Source organism: Anabrus simplex, chromosome 6, assembly GCF_040414725.1.
Source record: "Anabrus simplex isolate iqAnaSimp1 chromosome 6, ASM4041472v1, whole genome shotgun sequence".
Taxonomy (NCBI): Eukaryota; Metazoa; Arthropoda; class Insecta; order Orthoptera; family Tettigoniidae; genus Anabrus; species Anabrus simplex.
In genome coordinates, this window is record NC_090270.1 from 90,916,776 (window position 1) to 90,940,036 (window position 23,261).

Below are 23,261 nucleotides of genomic sequence, written 5' to 3' on the forward strand. Positions count from 1 at the left end.
ACTACCAAACCAGGAGTTATACAGCTATACTGAAAAAATCACAGGCGTAGCCAGGAAGAGGCGTCTGGCTTTCTATGGACATGTCACGAGGATGATCCAAACTAGAATGACCTACCGCCTTCTCAACTACTGGAAGAACAGGAAGTTAGGGACACAATGGCTAACAGAAATAAAGAAAGAGATACAGGAACTGGGAGTAACTGAAAACTATATCAGAAACCAGCATCTCTCAGAATAATCAAACAAAAGAGGTTTCAGGACAGATCACCTTGTAAGAAAACAGGCACCCTCTTGGGAGGGAAAAGAAGGGAGAAACATTGCCAGAGAATGCACGAGTAGTAGGCAAATATCAAATCCCTCTCTAAGCAGAAATGTTGAACATCGTGGTCCTCAGGTGACCCATTCAAAAAAGGAATAATATTACATGATTTACTTTAGTTTTTTAATAGAATACTAGTTGTAACTCTTCAAGACATTACTGTCAATGGGGTAAATATTGAAGGATTTCCTTGTTATGTCATTCCTTGTATTAATATTATTATTTATTTTTACAATTTTCTTTATATCCCACCAACACCAGGTAGGTCTTATGGCGATGATGGGATAGGAAATGGCTATAAGTGGGAAGGAAGCGACCATGGCCTTAATTAAGGTACAGTCCCAGCATTTGCCTGGAGTGAAAATGGGAAGCCACGGCAAACCATTTTCAGGGCTGACGACAGTGGGGTTTGAATCCACTATTTCCCAAATGCAACCTCACAGCAGGTGTAAAAGAAGACTAGAGAAAAAATATAAACTCTTTCCACTGGGGCTTATTAACCCATTTCTGTCTAAATTACTTTTTTGTGGAATATTGCGATATATTTCGTAACTACAGTTGTTTGTAACCTAAATGAAATGGTTATGATGATTTTAGGTTTCATTAATATATTTTCGCGGAGATTTACTGTATTGACATATGTCGACAGTGAGCATGGATGGGTAGGGTAAAAGACATGCTCAATAAAGGAACTTTTCTTCGCATTTTAAGCTCATATGAATGGAATAATTTTTTTTTTTTCTTTCCTTCACACTGACTCAGATAGGTCTTATGGCAACGATGGGATAGGGAAGGACTAGGAATAGGAAGGAAGTGGCCGTGGCCTTAATTAAGGTACAGCCACAGCATTTGCCTGGTGTAAAAATGGGAAACCACGGAAAACCATCTTCAGGGCTGCCGACAGTGGGATTCAAACCCACTATCTCCTGGATGCGAGCTCACAGCTGTGCGCCTGTACCTGCACAACCAACTCGCCCGGTAATAATAATTAATCACTCAGTAAATATTAGTCACACATGTGTTGAATAAGCTCAAAATATTACAAAACATATGATTCAAAACATAAATTAGGTACAGTTTGGCCCAATTTAGAATGCACACTGTTTCAAAACAAAAGGACTATTCGTATGTTTGTAGTACTTGTTATACAGACAATACCAAATTTTGAGCAAAAAAGGAAAACTATGAGTAGAACTTCAAAACAGTTTAGTATGCGTTTTGAGGTTATACTCTGCTTTTCGTCATCCAGCCTGGTTTAGCGTGAGTGAAATGCCTGGAAGCAAAGGATGTGGTAGCCAACATTACATTTTTTGCATTGTTTCCTGGCAGCTTTACTACAGTGAGAGCACCGCACTTGCTTCTCTCTTGTTTCGAGGTAGTGGGATACACCATCAAAGCGCACTTCTGGCTACACGCATGAAGATACTTTCATACTCGGTCTTCCTGCGTTAGGACGCGTAACGGCACAAGATCGGATATATGCCCTAACGATGTACACTGTTCAGCCAAGAAGGTTTTCATCTTTGCCTTTGGGGACAAGCGGTAATGTTCACTTATTTTTGTACACACTAGTTCAGCACCAGCCCGGAGTTGATTACCAGAGAGTTTGTTTATATCTCCACGACTCATCATCATCGCTATCCCCGTCACTATGGAAAGCATTTTCAGGTGGTTCTATGTATATACAAAGGATGTCTTGTGATTCCTCCAGGATGCTTACAATCTGCTCGATGGTCAGTCTGAGAAGAATAAATGAAAATTCTATAGGGGTACTGAAGCAATCGCATTTGCACCCACTGTCGACATATGTCGATGTGGAACTTTTGTGCTCTGCTAGACAAAATCAACTATAAATTAGCCATAAATGAATTCAAAATCTGTTAAAGGCTTGTTTCGTTATTACGTTTAACACAACAGTCCGATCTTGCTTTCAACTGTAACAATATTATAAGAAAATATTACTCACCACAACGGAACCGTCATCCTCTTGAGTGTATACGAAATATTTCATACGCAGCCACGCGATAAGGCGCGAAACCGAGTGTTTCTTCTTTTCGTGCTGTGCAGTAAGTATCAAACAATGAACTGTAAACAATGCACCTCAAAAATATTTTTCTGGTTTACCGATATAAGTTGCAAGTGTGCATGTCACTAATCAGATACCTGATTTTTACCTTGAGGTGATAATTTTGACTGATGATGCCCTCAATGAAGGGCGAAACATGTCTCAAGCGGAATTAAGAATAAATTCCTAAATGTAAAATTTTATATGTATTGAATAGGTGACAAAATAAACCATTTAGCATCCTACATTACCGATATAAGATAGACAATATTCGGATACTAGCTGATGTACCCGTGCTTCGCTACGAAATTCTACATTATATACAGAATTGTAGGTTAGTTAGAGTACACGTTGTGAGCAAGACTGTATTAAATTGCACAGCTCTTAACGTTACCCTAGAAACGCGGCGGAGAAATCACCAAACATCTTTTCTCATATGAAGACTGCGTTAGGGAGTTTTCATTGTAATGGTAGGCACGCTTGCCTATAAGTCACAATCAGGTTCGGAAATTGCATTGTTATGGCAGACACTCGCTCTCCACCTGCCTTTTTACATCCTCATAAAGACTGTCGTAGTGTTTTCCCAACTGAAATGAACATAGGTCATTACAATGACGTCGGTAGGAATGGCGCGAGTAAAAGCAATGATTTTACGTGAAATACTTGACCAAATGAAAAACCACACATTTTCTCACTTTTAACAAACAGTATTACACTGCCGATCTAACAATCCAAAGTTCCAGAGCTGGAACGACCAGGCCGCAGACAGCCATGATCCGTGAACACTTACAGCCTTCTTCGGGGAGGGGGTTCGAATAGTGGAGAGTTCCAGAGCAGAAACTATGCCCTTTTACTAATCTGTTTCCTAGTAGTACCCGATGAGTCGGAAAATCTCGATTTACTACACTGGCGGCAGAAAAATCTGAGTTGGAGGCAATTTTTTTCCTCCAAGCCAGAGGAGAAACCCCCTCTTCACTGCTAATTTTGATTAAAATGAATGTAGAATTCAATAAAAGTGAAGAAGAAGAAACTCTTTAAGAAACGGCTCTTTTCAGGGTTGAATTTTGAGTTAATTAGTGAATTGTGGTGCTATAATTTGGAATGTGTCTAAATTGTAATTCTATACCAGGTCATACTACAACAACAACAACAACTACTACTACTACTACTACTACTACTACTACTACTACTACTACTACTACTACTACTACTACTACTAAGTGACCCTCTGTCTTAAGAGTGCACACTGCTCATTCAAAACAGCATGTCAGAATAGGGATCGAATAGCTGGAATACTGTGATGAACCAGTGAGTTACGTACCAGCAGTACGGTATCAGAAAATGTATGAACCAGGGGAATGACATGCTAAAGAAGAAAGTTTTCTAACTCCCCAGCTATTTCCCACCAATATTCAGTTAGATTGTTATACTCGGTACGCATCAGTCATCCCTTCTATCGGAGTTGAGCAACAGCATAATAGACAAAGAACATCACCACAAACAATGGTCAATGGAATGTTATTGTTGAACAGTGTTATACGCTTTCAATATTGTAGGCCTTCACATTGTTTTCTTCCGACCCTGAAATACCACTCTTATCATAGTTGGTACAGTAAAATTGAATAAAACATAAATGGTCGGAAATTGTATTCTCTATAACTTTTGTTATGTAGTGCTTTTCGATAGGACCAATAACATAGGTATTTAAAAATTAAATTTTAGGTACCTTCCCCTAAACTACAATTTCATACAGCGCGAATAAAATTGTTTATAACTTAGACTGTAGTTTCTTATTCCCCGATTCTATATACCAACTTTCATTAAATTCTGTTAACCCATTTTCTCGTTGCTCGGTGTTGATATGGACTTAGCAACAAAAGTACAAATTCATGAGTATCTGTGTTATCAAAGCCGGTGTGGTAACAATGTATGACATAAAGGATCGGAAATTTAATTCTATATAACTTTAGTTATATAGTATTTATCGATATGACCACTTATAATATAAATATTTGAGAATTAAATTTTAGGCCTTCCCCTAAACTACCATTTCACTAAGCGTGAGTAAAATGATTTATAGCCTAGATTGTAGTGGCTCATCCCCCGACTTCACATACCAATTTTCATTAACTTCTCTTCAGCTGTTTTCTCGTGATCGTGTACAGACAGAAATTAAAGAAAAGTAAAAAGTGCATTTCCTTGTTACTATGGACATGACCGATACAGAAATACCATTCTTTTCAAATTCTAAGCAATGTACAGACAAAATTTATTTTATATACTGTATGTAGATTAAAGTCAACAACTGTCGACAGTGGGCACATATGGGTTAAATAGCAACAGTGTATTAAAAGGTGTATAACACCAGACAACAAATATGAATGCATTTGCATTGGGGACCATAAAAGTATCAAAGTATCATTGCAGATCACACTCTAATACAAATGTTAGCTGAAGCCTTGTATTTTGGACCAGTGGGTTATTACTAGACATTGTTTTCTGGACACACTCTTCGACCATGAATTATTTGGAGGTTAAAGTCTGCCATGTGCGAAAGTGACAGACTGCCATCTTGAATGCGACAACACATTGACTCGAGTCGAAACTCAAAGGTGCAAATTTTAACATACGCGCCACCACTGAAAAATATGGATGCCTCTCCACTTCCTGGATATTCATGGTCTTCATTAGCGAGTGATTTCACGACTTTTTCAAGTATCCATAAAAGGGTACCACAAGACGGATATACTCCATACTAGTCAACTTCAGATGATTATGTTCCTAATTTGTAGGTAGGCTATTTTGACAAATACTTGGTACACTCAACACAGAATTCATTTTTAACTTCTGAATGGAATGCGAAATATAAGCACAAACAGGCTTATTGGGTTATTCAGCAATAGCTGAAAACCAGCAAGCAAAATTGAACTTTCCTGAGACTAACAGTTTGCTCCTCGAAAGTTCAGGAATTCAAAGCCTTTTCCTGTTTTCGTGCTTTTTCTCTGACCTGCCTTCTGTGGCGAGGACTCCTATCTTCGTTGGAAATCATGTTCCTTTCACAAGGGATGACAAAGAACATTTTCAGGGCTAGGAAAAAATTTGATCATACTAAGAAGTAATATATAATTCCGATATAAATGGTCTGTATTGGAAATGATAAATTTTCCAATTAACTCATTCTTGGTTACCAGCGTTTTGCCCCGGTGTGCCAATTTGGGCTGCTAAGTTGGTAACTAGCACACCTACAGAGACACATGGCTTTTGCATATAGTGGAGGCCACTGCGTAGGCTACTTGGAGCCACAGTTAGTGCCAATGCACTATGAGAAACTTGTATTAGAATTATGAATTTACTCATCCCGGACAAATATTTCAGGTTTCCTATGAAAATCAATATCTTTATCATCTAAATGGTAATAGCAAAAATTTGTGACGTGATATGCAAGGTATTTTTATGTAGATTTAATACAATGTGAATCTGTGAATTGATGACGTGCTAAGTGAGAAAACGTCTTAATGAGGAACACACTAACGAGATTTGACTGTACATAATGTATGTACGAAAGCTCCCAACTTGTTGGAAACACTGAAAGTGTCCTTTCTAATCAGTGGCAGGAGAATTTCATTAAATTGAAGCCTTTGGTTCAGATGATCCTGGATTTAATATTCATGGCTGGGTCGGGATTTTAACAACATCTAGGTATTTTCTCTCTCTCTCTCAGGGAATGGGAATTCGTTTTTGTCCCAGTCCTCTTCCTCGTATACACACAAAACACATCATACTACCAACACTGCAAAAACTTGCAATTGTGAATACATTCCTCCCTACATGGTTGACATCAGGAAGGGCTTCCAGCCATTAAATTTTTCTAAGTCCATATATGCGACACAATTCGCATCCGCGACCCCAACTTGGTGTTGGGGGAAAGAGTGACCAGTTAATTCACTAGACTTTTCTACACTTTGGCAATAACAGAATGTACTTTGGTGCTTTCAGAACAAGTTTAAATTGCATATGCTTAAATCCCCTGAACACTGCTTATCACTTTCTTGACATAACTAGACATATTTATTGACAAAGTGTATATTAGATAATGTATATCAAAAAGGAAGATGAATAATATTTTATAATAGTAGAATGTGGTGGGGGACGAGGAGACAATGGTTGATACTAATTCTTCTGTACTCAGGTTTTTGTTTTGTTTGGATGGGCACTAAAGTCACACTAAGTACTGTAGGTTGAATAGAAATGATTGCTCAAAGTTCCTTTCATCTCTTAAGAATTCAGTTAATTTCTTCATCATTAAACAATTTTGGTTTAATTTCAGGTCTTATCTTGGTGAGCGAGCCATACTTCAATGAAGCTGGTTATGAGAAACAGAAGGGTTCACAGCAGGGAAAGGAGAACTCACGAATGTACAATGAAATGGCTGTGCTAAAACTTGTACAAGCTATGACAAAACTTCTCCTTCAACCCCCACCTGTATTCAGAGAGGAAATTGTTGAACACTTTCGCCTTAATGCTCATAAGTGAGTTCCATTTGGATTATGTTTGATGTTAATGTTAATAATTTTGCTCTAACCTTTTATTTCCATTCTATAATTTTTCATAATTTAATATCAGGTATATAACTACATTGGAAGGTTTGATATCATTAATGCAAAACCATTTACTCCAGGAATTACTATGGTAATTAATGCTGAAATGTAGATTTTCATGTTATGTAATTTATAACCATACTTTGTCAATTAGCAGTCTCTGGTGAGAGGAAGTTGAATAAAATTTATTCCCCACCCCATGTAAATACACCTTAAGTACTCTGAATCATTTGTATAGAGCCTAGGTGAATCATGTTGTAGAATATAATGTGTGTGTACATAAAATTCTTCATGAATTTATATTTCAGATATACTATAATTTCATATCTGTATCATTTGAATCAGTAGTTCCCAAAAGTGCTTTGGTTTAAGTTATCATGTTGGATTACTGAATGAAAGTATCTTAGAGCTTCATTGCCTGTACTAATGAGAAGAGAAGAAATGACCACCAGGCTTATTGCGCTTGGAAGACTATCTTTACACTTGCGAGTGATGTTGATTTACCATGAGAGCCCTGCCTGTGTCTGTTGCTCATGAAGTTTCTTACACTGAAATAAGTTTGTTTCATTTAATATTTTGGGCACTAGGTTAAGATTTAGAGCAGGAAGACTACTGGTGAGGAAGAGATATATTTTAATAAAACTGAAAGAGTACATTCTTTTGTTGAATACATTTAAGTATTAATTCTGTAGTTCTTGACCAAACAAGATAAGAACTTGAAAATGGAGAACATTACCTTGAATGGTTTTCCATGGTTTTCTTTTTTCACACCAGGCAATTGATGGGTCTGTACCTTAATTAAGGTCCATGGCTGCTTCCTTTGCAATCCTAGGCCTTTTTCCATTCTTGCATTGCCGAAAACCTTCAATGTGTTAGTGCAACATTAAGCCACTAGGAATGGTAATTAATTAATTAATTAATTAATTCTGTACCAGTCTCTCTGGTCTAGGGATTTTTGAGGTTTCCTTAACATGCTTTTCTCTGCAACTGTCACCGCTGTTTATGAGCTTGTTTTTGTATTACGTTGGAGTTACTTTCTACATTAATTTGGTAGTAAAATGTTAGCTTGCACAGATTATTTTGGTAACTTAAAAAACAAAGTTAACTCATGGGTCTTATACATGTTTTGTTATGACAGTCCGCTGTCATCATTCATCACATAAAATGTCCAAAATTACTCTCTCCTCTAGAACATCTCCACATTGTGCAGCCATGTCAATGTATCGTTGGAAATTATCTCATAAGATAGAAGAACTTAGAGAATATCGCAATCATTTTGGGACCCCTTATTGTTGTGATTGGATTCTTCACGAGTTCTTATAAACTGTAAGATAGATGTAATACAGTAGAACCTCGATTATACGTTCCCAGAAACTACATTTTCCCATATTATTCGTTCAAATTATGTGGTCCCGCGAGCATCCTAATTAAATCACGTTGTAAAAATCCCTCATTATCCGTTCCTTGAAGAAACGATTTCCCGGATCAACCGTCCAGAAATTTCAATCCCATCGACGCTAAATCCTCGATCATGCGTTTTTCAAGAAATTGTATCTCACGAAAGGATGGCTATGGCATACTTACAGATCTTGGTGTTAACGTCCCATCATTGCAGTAATTTGAGGATGTACTGTACCGTACTGGAAAAGCGATCGGCGGTGAACTTGCATAAAGGACCATCTTAGCATCGCATTCTGTGATATTGTTTAGAGAATCCTTGGAAATCATAAAGCAGAGATGTCCACAACAATTGGAAGGAGAAAGAGCACATTTCGACAGCTCTACTTGAATTTAAGGATAACAATTTCATAATGTTCCGTATTGAACTGTATCACAATTAAATTGAAACAAGAAATTAAGTGGTTCAACCTGTTCAATACAAGTAAATAAGAAATGTAGTGTTACATTCGTATTTGGTTAAAAGCGGTATCGGTTGCGACCACCAATCTGGGTCATCATCAGCCGATTAAAAATACAAAAACAATGAATAGGAAAACAAAAAATTAAAGGATAAGTCTTTCACAAAAGCAGTTCAAGAAGCAGTATAAAACAATAGGGGTTAGCACTGCGCGATTTTAAATAATAAAATGCAGAAGAAGACGACGACATATGTAGCAAGGCGCAAGTCCCTGAAGAGTAGCACAACACACGCAATGGCCGGCACTGTGCTTTAAAATGTTTACGAGAAGAGGTGAACAGTTCATTGAACAATCCTGCAAACACTACCAGGCGCAAAGTCATAACAAGATTTAATAAATTTGAAGTCCCAAAATTGTGTAGAAGTCGAAAACAAGTCGCTTAAATAAAGTAAGATACTAGCTCCTGAAGATCAGCGTAGGATACGCAATGTCCAACACTGTGCTTTGAAATGCCGACGAAACTCGGTGAATAGCTTAAAGAACAAGCCTGCAAATGCTTGTTATAGATTAGATTTCAGACCCTGAACTACAGCGATTCTATAGACACTTTAGAACTGTATGCAAGATAATTGTTCGCAGGCAGCATAAAATCATTTCCCAATGACAGCTTTTTCAAACCTGTCATATACCTGCCAGCTTTCCCGATTTAGGTTGGAGATTCCTGATTTTCGACAGTTTTTCCCTCCTCTCGATTACTTTAATATTTCTCCCGATATTAGCTTAATTTTTGGTGGACTTCAAATATTTGTTTTCAAATCCCGCCATTTTCACTTTTTTATGCCAGTGGCCGGAAGTCCTTCACTCATTGGCCGCTTTTAAACGAAATATTGGCGTATATTAATGTGAGAAATGTGCGCAATTGTGCGATGTTTATTGAAACCTGTATATCGCGACACGTGCATCGATTGTCAATCTCTCGTTTTTGCTTGCTATGTTCACCTTCGTTCACATCAGTCTAGTGAATTCTAGAAAGTAGTCACTAGATTGGAGTCTTTTTTTAGTAATTTAATGACAGAATTTCAATAGTAACAACTAGTGACTTTTCTTCAGATTTTACGAGCTATCTGGAGACAATTCTGACTAATTTTAATTTATCTCAATATTATAATAAGAGTGTCTGTGCATTGCTCAGAATTTTAAAAGAATGATATTTCTGTACCGGTCGTGACCACACTAGCAAGGAGAGGTGCACGTTTTAATTTTCCGTAATGTTTGCCTGTCTGTATGTGGAATTTGAGAAAAAAGTTGAAGAGAAATTTAATAAAAATTGGTATATAAAGTCGGGGAATAAGTTGCTACAATCTAGGCCAGGGCCATCCAAACAGCGCTCCCCGAGCGCTAGCGCTCTGGCTGCGCTCCAAGCCAGTGCTCCGAGCGCTTTGGGGAAGGTAGTGGTGGGAGAAGCTCGGCTGGCTGAGCGAGCGGTCTGCCCGCCGCGCCGAAGACAGCAGTCGATGTATCAATCGTAGTCTACAGTGACTCTGTACATATAGTGTAGTGTCACTATAGTCTAGTCCAATGCGCTTTGTTAACAGCGTGTAACTAATTAACTAAATCAGTTTCGCAGTTGTCGTAGTTGAACATCATACAACAAAAAAGAAAAAAAAAAAAGGAGTGGTGAAGCAGCAGCCTTCAAAGCAGAATGGGAAATTTCATTTTTCTGTACAGCTTATAAAGGGCATGCCAAATTTTTAGTGTGCTACCGAGATTTAATGTGTTTTAAAAAAGCACAATTTGGAACGGCACTACAGTGCCAACCACAGGGATGATTACGGTGATTTGACAGACGACAGTCGCCAATCGAAGTTGGAAGAATTGAAAGAAAATTTCAAGCAGCACTGTTCTGTAAATATTATTGTTTTAAGTTTTAAATGCTTGTTTACAAACGGGAATGAAGAAATGATTGAATTATCTGAAAAATACTAAAATTGTGACTTGCCGTATTTTTGTCTGACAGATGATTGAGGAGAGCGAGGTTGGTGGACCCATTTTACGAACAAGCTACAAATGATTTGAAATAATAACATTAAGTTATTTATTAGACCACCTAATCAATACAAAATCGTCTTGGATGATTTACATAAATTTGTTAGCTAATAGTGGGACATGTTTCGCCTTCCCTGAAGGCATCATCAGCCATAGTCTTAACCTTAAATTAAAAATAAGAGTCTAAATAACATGTAGTGTTGAAATGAATTTTAAAATCTTGAAGAGATTTGAAGTAAAATAACATTAAAAATAACAATGATGGTTTGAAAATACAATGTGATGAGATACAATAGTGGAAGTATTAACAAAATTAACATTAGAAGGCTGCTAAAATAAGTACAATGGATAAAACAACAGATTGTTATACAACAAGTAGTAAGATTGCATAAAAGTAAAGTTGATAGTCATGGCGGTTATAATTAGACGATGGCGAAAAATCTTATATAATCAAAGTAAAGAGGAGAGAATAAAAGTCAAAGTTAGTCGAGAGATCCGAAGTTCATTATGATCTTGAAGATAAAAGACGAAAGTCAGATGCATATGATGAAGTTGTAGAACACGTTGAGGATATGAAGTTGGTGAATAGAAGTTGAAGAACAGTTTCAAATAGGATCACTATGGACCATCTCAAAATTTGAAGTGATGTTCAAATGTTGTAAATTGTGAGTTTGTAGATATTCTAGTTGAAAAAGCATATACAAGTGGAATCTGTAAATGGAAGCAAGAAACGTAGAGTTAATTGTGTGAAAAGATATTTGAAAAATTATTGAAGTAGAATCGTATGCACTTACCATTTGACGGTGACAAAGATAGCTTGTAATATTATGAGTTAGAAGTATTTGCAACAGTAGACTTCTTGCTACGCGTGTTATAACTGAAGTTTTGTGCTGGAGGGGGATCTGTTTGCGTTGACGTAACTAATGGAGGGGGGCTGCTATTGGTGGGAGGGAAGGAAGAGAGTGTATTACTGCGCGTGTTGTAACGGTGTAAGGCTATTGGAGGGAGCGATGTTCCGGTGGGTGTGGCTATTGGTTTATTGGTTGTATTTGAATTAGAGGTACTAGCGGCGGGGGGGAAGGGAGGGGGTATATTAGCTGTAGGGGAGGTGGGAACTCTAATTGATGTGAGGTTGAAGATTTTTAAGAATTTGTTGGTGAGGGAAGTTGATTCTCGTAATAAAATAAGAATCTTTTCATACAAGGGGCTTTTTTTATCAATAGTGTCATTTAGATTTTTATCTTTATTAAAATGTTGGTCGAGGAAAATAAATAAGTTTTCATATTCTGTCATGAGTTTGCTTTTATCGACTCTTTTTAGGATATGGAGGTCTTGTTCTATTGTGGTGAATTTATGCCCGGTGTCTCTCATATGGTTGGCCATTGCGGAGAATTTGTTGTGTCTTTGGGCATTGTAATGCTCGGCGTATCTGGTAGAGAAGCTGCGGCCAGTTTGGCCAACATAAGAAAAATTACACGTAGAGCATTTCAATCTGTATATTCCTGATCCAGAGTAACTATTGTCTGTGATGTTGATAGAGTTGTGATTGAAGAATAAATTACGATTAGTGTTTTTTGTTGTGTAGGCTATTTTTATTTCGTGCTTCATTAATGAATTGGTTATCGGGTAAATGCTATGGTTAGTGAACGTGAATTTAGCGTATTTAGGTTTGACGGGTTTTAATGGAGTTAAATTGGTAGCTAGTTTCAGTTTGGTTTTATTGATGATTTTATCAATCATATTCGTGTTAAATCCATTGAATTTAGCTATTTCCTTGATGAATAGTAATTCTTTCTTTAAATTAGTAGAGGACATAGGGATCTTTAATGCTCTATATATTAAACTGTGATAAGTGGCTTTTTTATGTGAGTTGGGATGTAAAGAATCATTTTTTATGGTTGTTGGAGAAAAGGTGGGTTTTCTGTATATTTGGAAGTCGAATTTGTTCAATGCTCGTGTGATTTTGATATCTAAGAAGTTCAAAGAGTTATTAAACTCATCTTCTTTAGTGAATTTAATATTATTATCTAAGTTGTTGAGGAATGATAGTATGTTATTGCTGTTGTTGATTTGTTTATCAATGATAGCTATGGTATCATCAAACATAGCGATGCCAAAGACAGAGTCCATTGATGTTATTAATAATCTTACTATGTTCGAGATTATCTAAGTATATATCGGCTAGTATTCCAGATAACGGGTCTCCCATCGCTAGACCTTCTTGTTTGTAAATTTTCTTATTGAAGGTAAAATAGTTGTTGTCTAAAACGAAATTAAGTAATTTTAACCATTCATCAATTTCGATTTTACTCAATGTGCTATGTTTCAACAGATTGTTTTTTATGATGTTAATAGTATTGTTGATAGGGATATTAGTATACATGTTGGTGATGTCAAAAGAACATAAAACGTGGTTTGGTTGTAGACTGAACTTATTTAGGGAATTACAAAGTTCGATCGAGTTCTTTATGGGGTTGGAGTTGTGAAATTTGAAGTGTTTTTTTAGGAATTTGTGTAGGAATTGAGAGGTTTTATAGGTAGGACTATTGATACTATTAATTATAGGCCGAATGGGGACATCATTTTTATGAATTTTGGGCAGTGATCTCACTGTAGGTAATTTTGGGTTCATTACAGTTAATTTCTGATAATCTTGATCATTTAAAATGAAGTTAGAATTTTTAAGAAGGTTCTTTAAGTTACGCTGTATTTTGTTTGTTGGATCTTTGTTAATTAAGGTATAGGTATTGTCTGAAAAAAAGGTTTCAGTTTTATTGATGTAATCTTGTTTGTTCATTATTACTATGGTGTTGCCCTTATCTGCTTTTGTAATTACTACGTTGTTGTTATGGATTTTGGATTTTAGGTTTAGAATTTGTTTCGAGACATTGTAATTATTATTAGATGTTATCTCATTAATCAAAGTTGGGAGTTTCTTTTTTACTTCATATCGTACGTCATTCTGTTTATCAATTGGGATTTGTTTATCGATATTAGTTTCGGTTTCAGCGATGGTAGTGATGATGTCTTCTGCCTTTTTGTGATTAGGCCAATTATGTTTGATGCCTCTATCTAATAGATTTAATTCTTGGTTAGAGAAGGTTGCATTAGATAGGTTGATTGTAGTGGGAATGTTAGTCAAATGGGAAGGGGACACTTTGTTGTTTGTATTTTGGTCAGGAGTTTTACATTTGTTTTCTTGAAGACAAAGTAATTTATGGTTTAGGGTTTTCTGTTTCTTGTCTAATACGTAAGATAGTTTGAGGTCAGTGTACCTTAAAAATGAGCTCCATTCAAGTGGGGGTAATTTCTGAGAGATGGTCAAATGAGTCCTATATAATTGTAAATTTAGTAAAGATTTCTTCTTGTATAATAGTTTAATTTCATTTTTCAACCATATGTTGTTTACTTTCTTTTGAGTGGCATTAGATTTTGAATAGGGATGACTTTTTCTTTGTAAAGATTTGAGAAATTTAGGTACCAACTCTAATTTCAAGCAATCTTTGAGAAACTTGATATCTCTAGAAATCTTGCCTATTTTAATTTTTAGGTTCAAGTACTTGTTAGGTTTTACTATTGCCTGGTTGGCATTGACATTACATGTAATAAATATTACCCCCACTTGAATGGAGCTCATTTTTAAGGTACACTGACCTCAAACTATCTTACGTATTAGACAAGAAACAGAAAACCCTAAACCATAAATTACTTTGTCTTCAAGAAAACAAATGTAAAACTCCTGACCAAAATACAAACAACAAAGTGTCCCCTTCCCATTTGACTAACATTCCCACTACAATCAACCTATCTAATGCAACCTTCTCTAACCAAGAATTAAATCTATTAGATAGAGGCATCAAACATAATTGGCCTAATCACAAAAAGGCAGAAGACATCATCACTACCATCGCTGAAACCGAAACTAATATCGATAAACAAATCCCAATTGATAAACAGAATGACGTACGATATGAAGTAAAAAAGAAACTCCCAACTTTGATTAATGAGATAACATCTAATAATAATTACAATGTCTCGAAACAAATTCTAAACCTAAAATCCAAAATCCATAACAACAACGTAGTAATTACAAAAGCAGATAAGGGCAACACCATAGTAATAATGAACAAACAAGATTACATCAATAAAACTGAAACCTTTTTTTTCAGACAATACCTATACCTTAATTAACAAAGATCCAACAAACAAAATACAGCGTAACTTAAAGAACCTTCTTAAAAATTCTAACTTCATTTTAAATGATCAAGATTATCAGAAATTAACTGTAATGAACCCAAAATTACCTACAGTGAGATCACTGCCCAAAATTCATAAAAATGATGTCCCCATTCGGCCTATAATTAATAGTATCAATAGTCCTACCTATAAAACCTCTCAATTCCTACACAAATTCCTAAAAAAACACTTCAAATTTCACAACTCCAACCCCATAAAGAACTCGATCGAACTTTGTAATTCCCTAAATAAGTTCAGTCTACAACCAAACCACGTTTTATGTTCTTTTGACATCACCAACATGTATACTAATATCCCTATCAACAATACTATTAACATCATAAAAAACAATCTGTTGAAACATAGCACATTGAGTAAAATCGAAATTGATGAATGGTTAAAATTACTTAATTTCGTTTTAGACAACAACTATTTTACCTTCAATAAGAAAATTTACAAACAAGAAGGTCTAGCGATGGGAGACCCGTTATCTGGAATACTAGCCGATATATACTTAGATAATCTCGAACATAGTAAGATTATTAATAACATCAATGGACTCTGTCTTTGGCATCGCTATGTTTGATGATACCATAGCTATCATTGATAAACAAATCAACAACAGCAATAACATACTATCATTCCTCAACAACTTAGATAATAATATTAAATTCACTAAAGAAGATGAGTTTAATAACTCTTTGAACTTCTTAGATATCAAAATCACACGAGCATTGAACAAATTCGACTTCCAAATATACAGAAAACCCACCTTTTCTCCAACAACCATAAAAAATGATTCTTTACATCCCAACTCACATAAAAAAGCCACTTATCACAGTTTAATATATAGAGCATTAAAGATCCCTATGTCCTCTACTAATTTAAAGAAAGAATTACTATTCATCAAGGAAATAGCTAAATTCAATGGATTTAACACGAATATGATTGATAAAATCATCAATAAAACCAAACTGAAACTAGCTACCAATTTAACTCCATTAAAACCCGTCAAACCTAAATACGCTAAATTCACGTTCACTAACCATAGCATTTACCCGATAACCAATTCATTAATGAAGCACGAAATAAAAATAGCCTACACAACAAAAAACACTAATCGTAATTTATTCTTCAATCACAACTCTATCAACATCACAGACAATAGTTACTCTGGATCAGGAATATACAGATTGAAATGCTCTACATGTAATTTTTCTTATGTTGGCCAAACTGGCCGCAGCTTCTCTACCAGATACGCCGAGCATTACAATGCCCAAAGACACAACAAATTCTCCGCAATGGCCAACCATATGAGAGACACCGGGCATAAATTCACCACAATAGAACAAGACCTCCATATCCTAAAAAGAGTCGATAAAAGCAAACTCATGACAGAATATGAAAACTTATTTATTTTCCTCGACCAACATTTTAATAAAGATAAAAATCTAAATGACACTATTGATAAAAAAAGCCCCTTGTATGAAAAGATTCTTATTTTATTACGAGAATCAACTTCCCTCACCAACAAATTCTTAAAAATCTTCAACCTCACATCAATTAGAGTTCCCACCTCCCCTACAGCTAATATACCCCCTCCCTTCCCCCCCGCCGCTAGTACCTCTAATTCAAATACAACCAATAAACCCATAGTCACACCCACCGGAACATCGCTCCCTCCAATAGCCTTACACCGTTACAACACGCGCAGTAATACACTCTCTTCCTTCCCTCCCACCAATAGCAGCCCCCCTCCATTAGTTACGTCAACGCAAACAGATCCCCCTCCAGCACAAAACTTCAGTTATAACACGCGTAGCAAGAAGTCTACTGTTGCAAATACTTCTAACTCATAATATTACAAGCTATCTTTGTCACCGTCAAATGGTAAGTGCATACGATTCTACTTCAATAATTTTTCAAATATCTTTTCACACAATTAACTCTACGTTTCTTGCTTCCATTTACAGATTCCACTTGTATATGCTTTTTCAACTAGAATATCTACAAACTCACAATTTACAACATTTGAACATCACTTCAAATTTTGAGATGGTCCATAGTGATCCTATTTGAAACTGTTCTTCAACTTCTATTCACCAACTTCATATCCTCAACGTGTTCTACAACTTCACCATATGCATCTGACTTTCGTCTTTTATCTTCAAGATCATAATGAACTTCGGATCTCTCGACTAACTTTGACTTTTATTCTCTCCTCTTTACTTTGATTATATAAGATTTTTCGCCATCGTCTAATTATAACCGCCATGACTATCAACTTTACTTTTATGCAATCTTACTACTTGTTGTATAACAATCTGTCGTTTTATCCATTGTACTTATTTTAGCAGCCTTCTAATGTTAATTTTGTTAATACTTCCACTATTGTATCTCATCACATTGTATTTTCAAACCATCATTGTTATTTTTAATGTTATTTTACTTCAAATCTCTTCAAGATTTTAAAATTCATTTCATCACTACATGTTATTTAGACTCTTATTTTTAATTTAAGGTTAAGACTATGGCTGATGATGCCTTCAGGGAAGGCGAAACATGTCCCACTATTAGCTAACAAATTTATGTAAATCATCCAAGACGATTTTGTATTGATTAGGTGGTCTAATAAATAACTTAATGTTATTATTTCAATCTAATATCATCAATACGGACCAAAAATGATATTTATTACATGTAATATTTATTACATGTAAAGCTACAAATGTTCGCCGCGAATGGCCAAAGCTGGGAAACCCTTCACGGAAGGGAATGTAATCAAGGAGTGCCTAATGGATGCGGCGGCATGTATTTGTCCTACAGAGCTAGTTAAGAAATTTGATAAAATCTCTCTTTCTCCACAAACTGTGGCTCGCAGAATAGACGACATGGCCGTTGATATGGAACAGCAATTAAGGGAGAAGGCAGCAAATTCTGTATCATTTTCCATCGCCCTTGACGAATCAACCGACATTGCGGACAAAGCTCAACTAGTTATTTTCATTTGAGGGGTGGATGACGATCTTCGGGTTACCGAGGATTTCCTAGACTTGGTAGCTCTCAAAGACACCACTATCGGTTTCGATATTTTCCAAGCAGTGGAGGGTGTTTTTGAGTCAATGGGATTACAATGGGAGCGGTTGACGAGTGTAACGACGGATGGAGCTCCTGCTTTACGTGGTCTACGCACGGGGTTCCTCAGTTGTGTAAAATTAAACATGGCTGAGAGTGATAGTACCCTAATGGCTGCGATCCAGTGCTTTATACACCAGGAGGCAATCTGTGCAAAAGTCGCCAAGCTTAAAGACATAATGGGGACAGTTGTGCGAATGGTAAATTTTCTTCGCTCCCATGAACTCACGCACCGTCGATTCGAAGAGTACTGGGCGAGTTGGCCGTGCAGTTAGGGGCGCGCAGCTGTGAGCTCGCAATCGCGAGACAATGGGTTCGAACCCCACTGTCGGCAGCCCTGAAGATGGTTTTTTGTGGTTTCCCGTTTTCACACGAGGCAAATGCTGGGTTGTACCTTAATTATACCTTAATTAAGGCCACGGCCGCTTCCATCCCATTCCTGGGCCTTTCTTGTCCCATCGTCGCCATAAGACCTATCTGTGTCGGTGCGACGTAAAGCAAGTAACAAAAGAAAAAAATCAGAGTTCTTGGATGACATCGAAGCGGAGTATCCGGATATCCCGTACCATGCAGAAGTAAGATGGCTGAGCCACGCGAAATGCTTCATCGGGCTTTTTGCTTGCGGAATGCAATAGATACCTTTTATGACATGAAAGGGTGGCCCGAAGTTCTTTTGCGTGATCCTAAGTGGGTGGCGGACTTGGCCCCTTTAAGTGACTTTACTGCCCATCTGAATACTTTGAACACTTCGCTTCAGGGCGACAAGCACATTATCTCCGATTTGGTGGAAAAATCAAGCGTTCGAAAGAAAATTGATTTTGTGGGAAAACCAGTTGCGTGCAAGGAACACAGGACATTTTCCATTGCTTGAAACAGTGAAATACGGTGTCGACTTTGATGAGTATTTGCAGGTAATTCGCCAATTACAAAAAGAGTTTGAAAAGAGATTTCCAGAAACAGAACTCCAAGCGGTGTTAGATGTATTTGTTCGACCATTTTCTCTTAGTGCAGACAGCGCTCCACAGCTATTTCAATTAGAGTTGCTTAAACTGCAGTGCAATGTTCGTCTTAAAGACCGCTTTGTAATGTCACGAAGTTTATAAGAATTTTGCAGCGGCTTTCCGCAAGAAAAATACCCCCTTTTGTATAAACATGCAAGTAAAGTTCTGTCAATGTTCGGCTCAACGTGCATTTTTGAGTGTTCCTTTCGGTTCTTAAGTTTACCAAAAGTAAACACCGTGCAACGATAAGCGATAGAAACTTGCGCAATTGTTTAAGAATAGCTGTGTCCAGAAATATTGTAGGTCTACTCAATTTGGAGATGATTGTTTGCTCCAAAAGTAAAAGCTCGTGAAAACGACTGACCAAAAGTCACTCTATGTTTGTACTATCTGTTCATATCGGTAAAACGTTGTTGAATTTTCCTCTCAAATATGTTCACATTTCAGTTTTGAATAAATCACATTACTGTATTCTTTACTTAGCACTTGATTTCATTTCCTGCATATTCCATACATCGGAGTACCTTTCGATTTGTTGATGAGGTATATTTTTACGGCAAAATAGCCCTACCAATATGATGTCAACAAACCCACAAAAGCCATCGGACGCAAGACTGTACGTGCGTATCTGGTCAGCGCGGTCCGAACATCGTCTGTCTCAGGTCTCCTCGCTGCCACACGGTAGTAGTGGTAGGGGAAGGAGCGCTAGCCTGACTGCCCAGTGCTCCCCGAGCGCGGGCGCGCTCTCGGAGCGCAATGGCTGGATGGCCCTGATCTAGGCCATAAATGATTTTATTCACGCTGAGTGAAATGGTAGTCTAGGGGAAGGCCTAAAATTTCATTCTCAAATATTTTTGTTGTTATTGGCCCTATCGATAAATACTACATAACTAAAGGTATATATTATTAAATTTCCTATCATTTACGTCTTATACCGTCTACGCTATAAATAATTTTATTCACCCTGTTCGGAATGGTAGTTTCGGGGAAGGTGCCAAAAATTTAATTTTTAATTACCTATCTTACTGGTCATATCGAAAAGTACTATATAACAAAAGTTACAGAGAGTACAATTTCTGATTATTTATGTCTTATTCAGTTTTACTGTACTGGCTATAATAATGCTGGTGGTGATGGTGATTAAATTGTGAAGATGATGCTAGAGTGAGTAAAGAGCCATGAAGGAACGATAGCTTCAATAACAACACAAGAGGGAGCCATGAAAGAAAGGAGGACTCTCTTTACATTAGATGCTCTAATATCACAGAGTTCGAAGAAAACTAAATGTGAAGGCCTGCAATACAGAAAGCTCATAAAATTGATCAACAAGAACATTACATTGACCATTGTTTGTTGTGATGTGCTTTGTGTATGCATTTTATCTCCGATAGATTGGATTACTGCTGTGTATCTAGTATAACAGCCTGCCTGAATATTGGTGGGACATAGCTGGGGAGTTAGATCTCTCTCTTCTTTAGCATGCTGTTCCTCTAGTTCATAAATTTTCTGTTACTACTGGTACTTAACACAATAGATCATCATAGTATTCCAGCTATTCGATCCCTACTCTGAGGCAGTGATTGGAATGAGCAGTGTCCACAATTAAATGGAATAACACGTGGGGGATAGGGGGGTCCTAACCGGCTTGCCAGCGGACTTGAGCAAAATCAAATAGCTCTCGCGTACCAAAGACACATCCTCCTGTGGGTAGGGGACGCAGGCGAAGAATACACCCACGGTATCCCCTGCCTGTTTTAAGAGGCGACTAAAATTGGCGACCAAGGGATGATCGAATTAGAACCATGAGACTACTTGTAATTAGTACCACCACGTGGGGCACCATGGGTCGCTTTTACTTGCGCGTAGTACCACTATTTTAGGTACACAACAGATATGCGATTAGTAGCGACAGTGTGTGAATCAGGGTGAGTTATACGGTACCTGTGATTAGTACCACTCTAAGAGTGACACCATGGGTTTGGCTTGCCTCTGATTAGTACACACTATGTGAGGAACACCACGGGATGGTACGAGTCCCTGTGATTAGTACATCTATGTGAGGAACAACATAGGTTTGCATTGCCTGTAAATGGCGCCGCAATGTGAGAAACACCATAGGTCTGTGTTACATGTGCACATTACATTACCTGTGAGTAGTACCATAATGTGTGGAATACCGCGAGTCTACGCTACTTTTGATTAGTACTGCAACGTGACAAATACCGTGGTTCTACTTTCCTAGTGATAGGTACCATTATGAGGGGCTGATGATTTGAATTTTGGACCCTTTAGACTACAACCATCATCGATTCAGGATTGTGCTCTAGAAGCAGTCCCTTGGTCAATAATACTATTGTTTAATGCTAATTTCTGGGAATGTGGGGCATTGCGGGTCGGATCCACTAATTGTTTTAAATTCATATCCATCCATTTATTCTTCGTCATCACGTTTTGAATTCTGGTCAGTGGATAATTTTGGACTTTTAAATTGTCATTTGATATTACATTTAATCTCGTTTCGTACCATTAAGGGCCGATGACCTAGATGTTAGGCCCCTTTAAACAACAAGCATCATCTTAAATGGAATAATGACACAGGAGTGTTCGCAGCTGTCTACTGCCTGGTCATTCTAGCTCTAGAACTTCGAACTGTTAAGTTGACACCGTAGTACTTTCCTTTAAAAGTGAGAATATGTGCTGTTTTTCATTCTATCGAATATTTCATATGACAGCATTACTTTTAATTGTGACATTCGTATTGACGTCATTGTAATGATCTATTTGGACTTCAGTTGGAAAACTATAAGGACAGTCTTTCTGAGAATTCCGTAGCGAAGCACGGGTACAACAGCTAGTTATTTGATACAAATAACATTGCGCTTTGCATAATCGCGCGGGTGCTTGATGCATTTGTTGCTATTTTCGGAAGGCTTATCAGAGACCAATCATCTCGCTCACATACTTCCTGTGAGGCAATAGAAATATGTAATTTTTAGCCGTGTAGCCTCGTATAGCAACAGTCGGGCTTTGAGACAAGTGTTATAAATATATCATAGTACTGTAAATTGCAAGACATATAGAATAAGCAGTTTTGACCAATTGTATCTCCTGATTTTTCCTGATTTTCATATCAAAATCTCCTGATTTTTAATCGAAACCGACTTTCAACGTATTAGGTCGTGTTACGTACATTTCAGTACGTGTTGAAGAGATGTTAAGTACAGAACAAAAATGGCCAACCAGACACCAGTGGGATCCGAACCCACAACCTCCCGATTTCGCGTCAGTTGCTCTACCAATATTCATTCTCCTGATTTTTGTTTTTATAAAGTTGGCAGCTATGCTATCAACATGGTAGCAGACCGATCATCATAATGCTCCTATAATAGGCCTGCCAAATCAGACACTGGTTAATGTACTTAGTGCAGAAAGCTAGTATTGTACTGTATCAGTTTTATAGTTCCAGTATATCTAGCTGGGTTATTTGTGTTTCCATTTTTCAGTATCTGGAGTGTATTGTTAACTTTTTTTCATAAAAGTCCAGTATAATATTACTTCTGTATAGATTATCGAGTATGTACGGTGTTAGTTTTAATTTCTTAGGCACAACTTATTTCCCTTCGATAACACAGATTTTTTGTAACTCAGACAAATCTCCTGTACTTCAGTCCAAGGTGTTGAGAGTTGACTGTACATAGAGTTGGTGGAAAGTATAAATTACAGGGTGATTAAGGTCAGATTGAAACTTGAAATGGGTGTAACAGATAAAATTCAAGGGTATGCTCTACATATAGGAAATGCAGATACAGGTCTAGAAGAAAACTGTGAAACCTCATTAGTGCGTTCCTCATTAGCATGTTTTCTTGCTTGACACGATTCCCACCATATTAAATCTATATACCGTAAAAATAACCGCTCTTATCACATCACAAATTTTCACTATTACTGTTTAGTATGCTCACACTTTTTCCTAGCTCTGAAAATGTGCTTTGTCATCCATTG

General features: G+C 37.0%; 1 protein-coding gene across 1 annotated transcript in view; it reads left to right on the top strand.

Annotated features, from left to right (window-relative positions):
- The window catches only part of LOC136876122 ((E3-independent) E2 ubiquitin-conjugating enzyme UBE2O), a 322,520-nt gene that overhangs the window by 279,478 nt on the left and 19,781 nt on the right, over window positions 1–23,261 (top strand). The window contains exon 15 of the mRNA XM_067149804.2: window positions 6,712–6,913. Coding sequence (XP_067005905.2) covers window positions 6,712–6,913 — 202 coding nt within the window. The remainder of the gene's footprint in view (window positions 1–6,711; window positions 6,914–23,261) is intronic.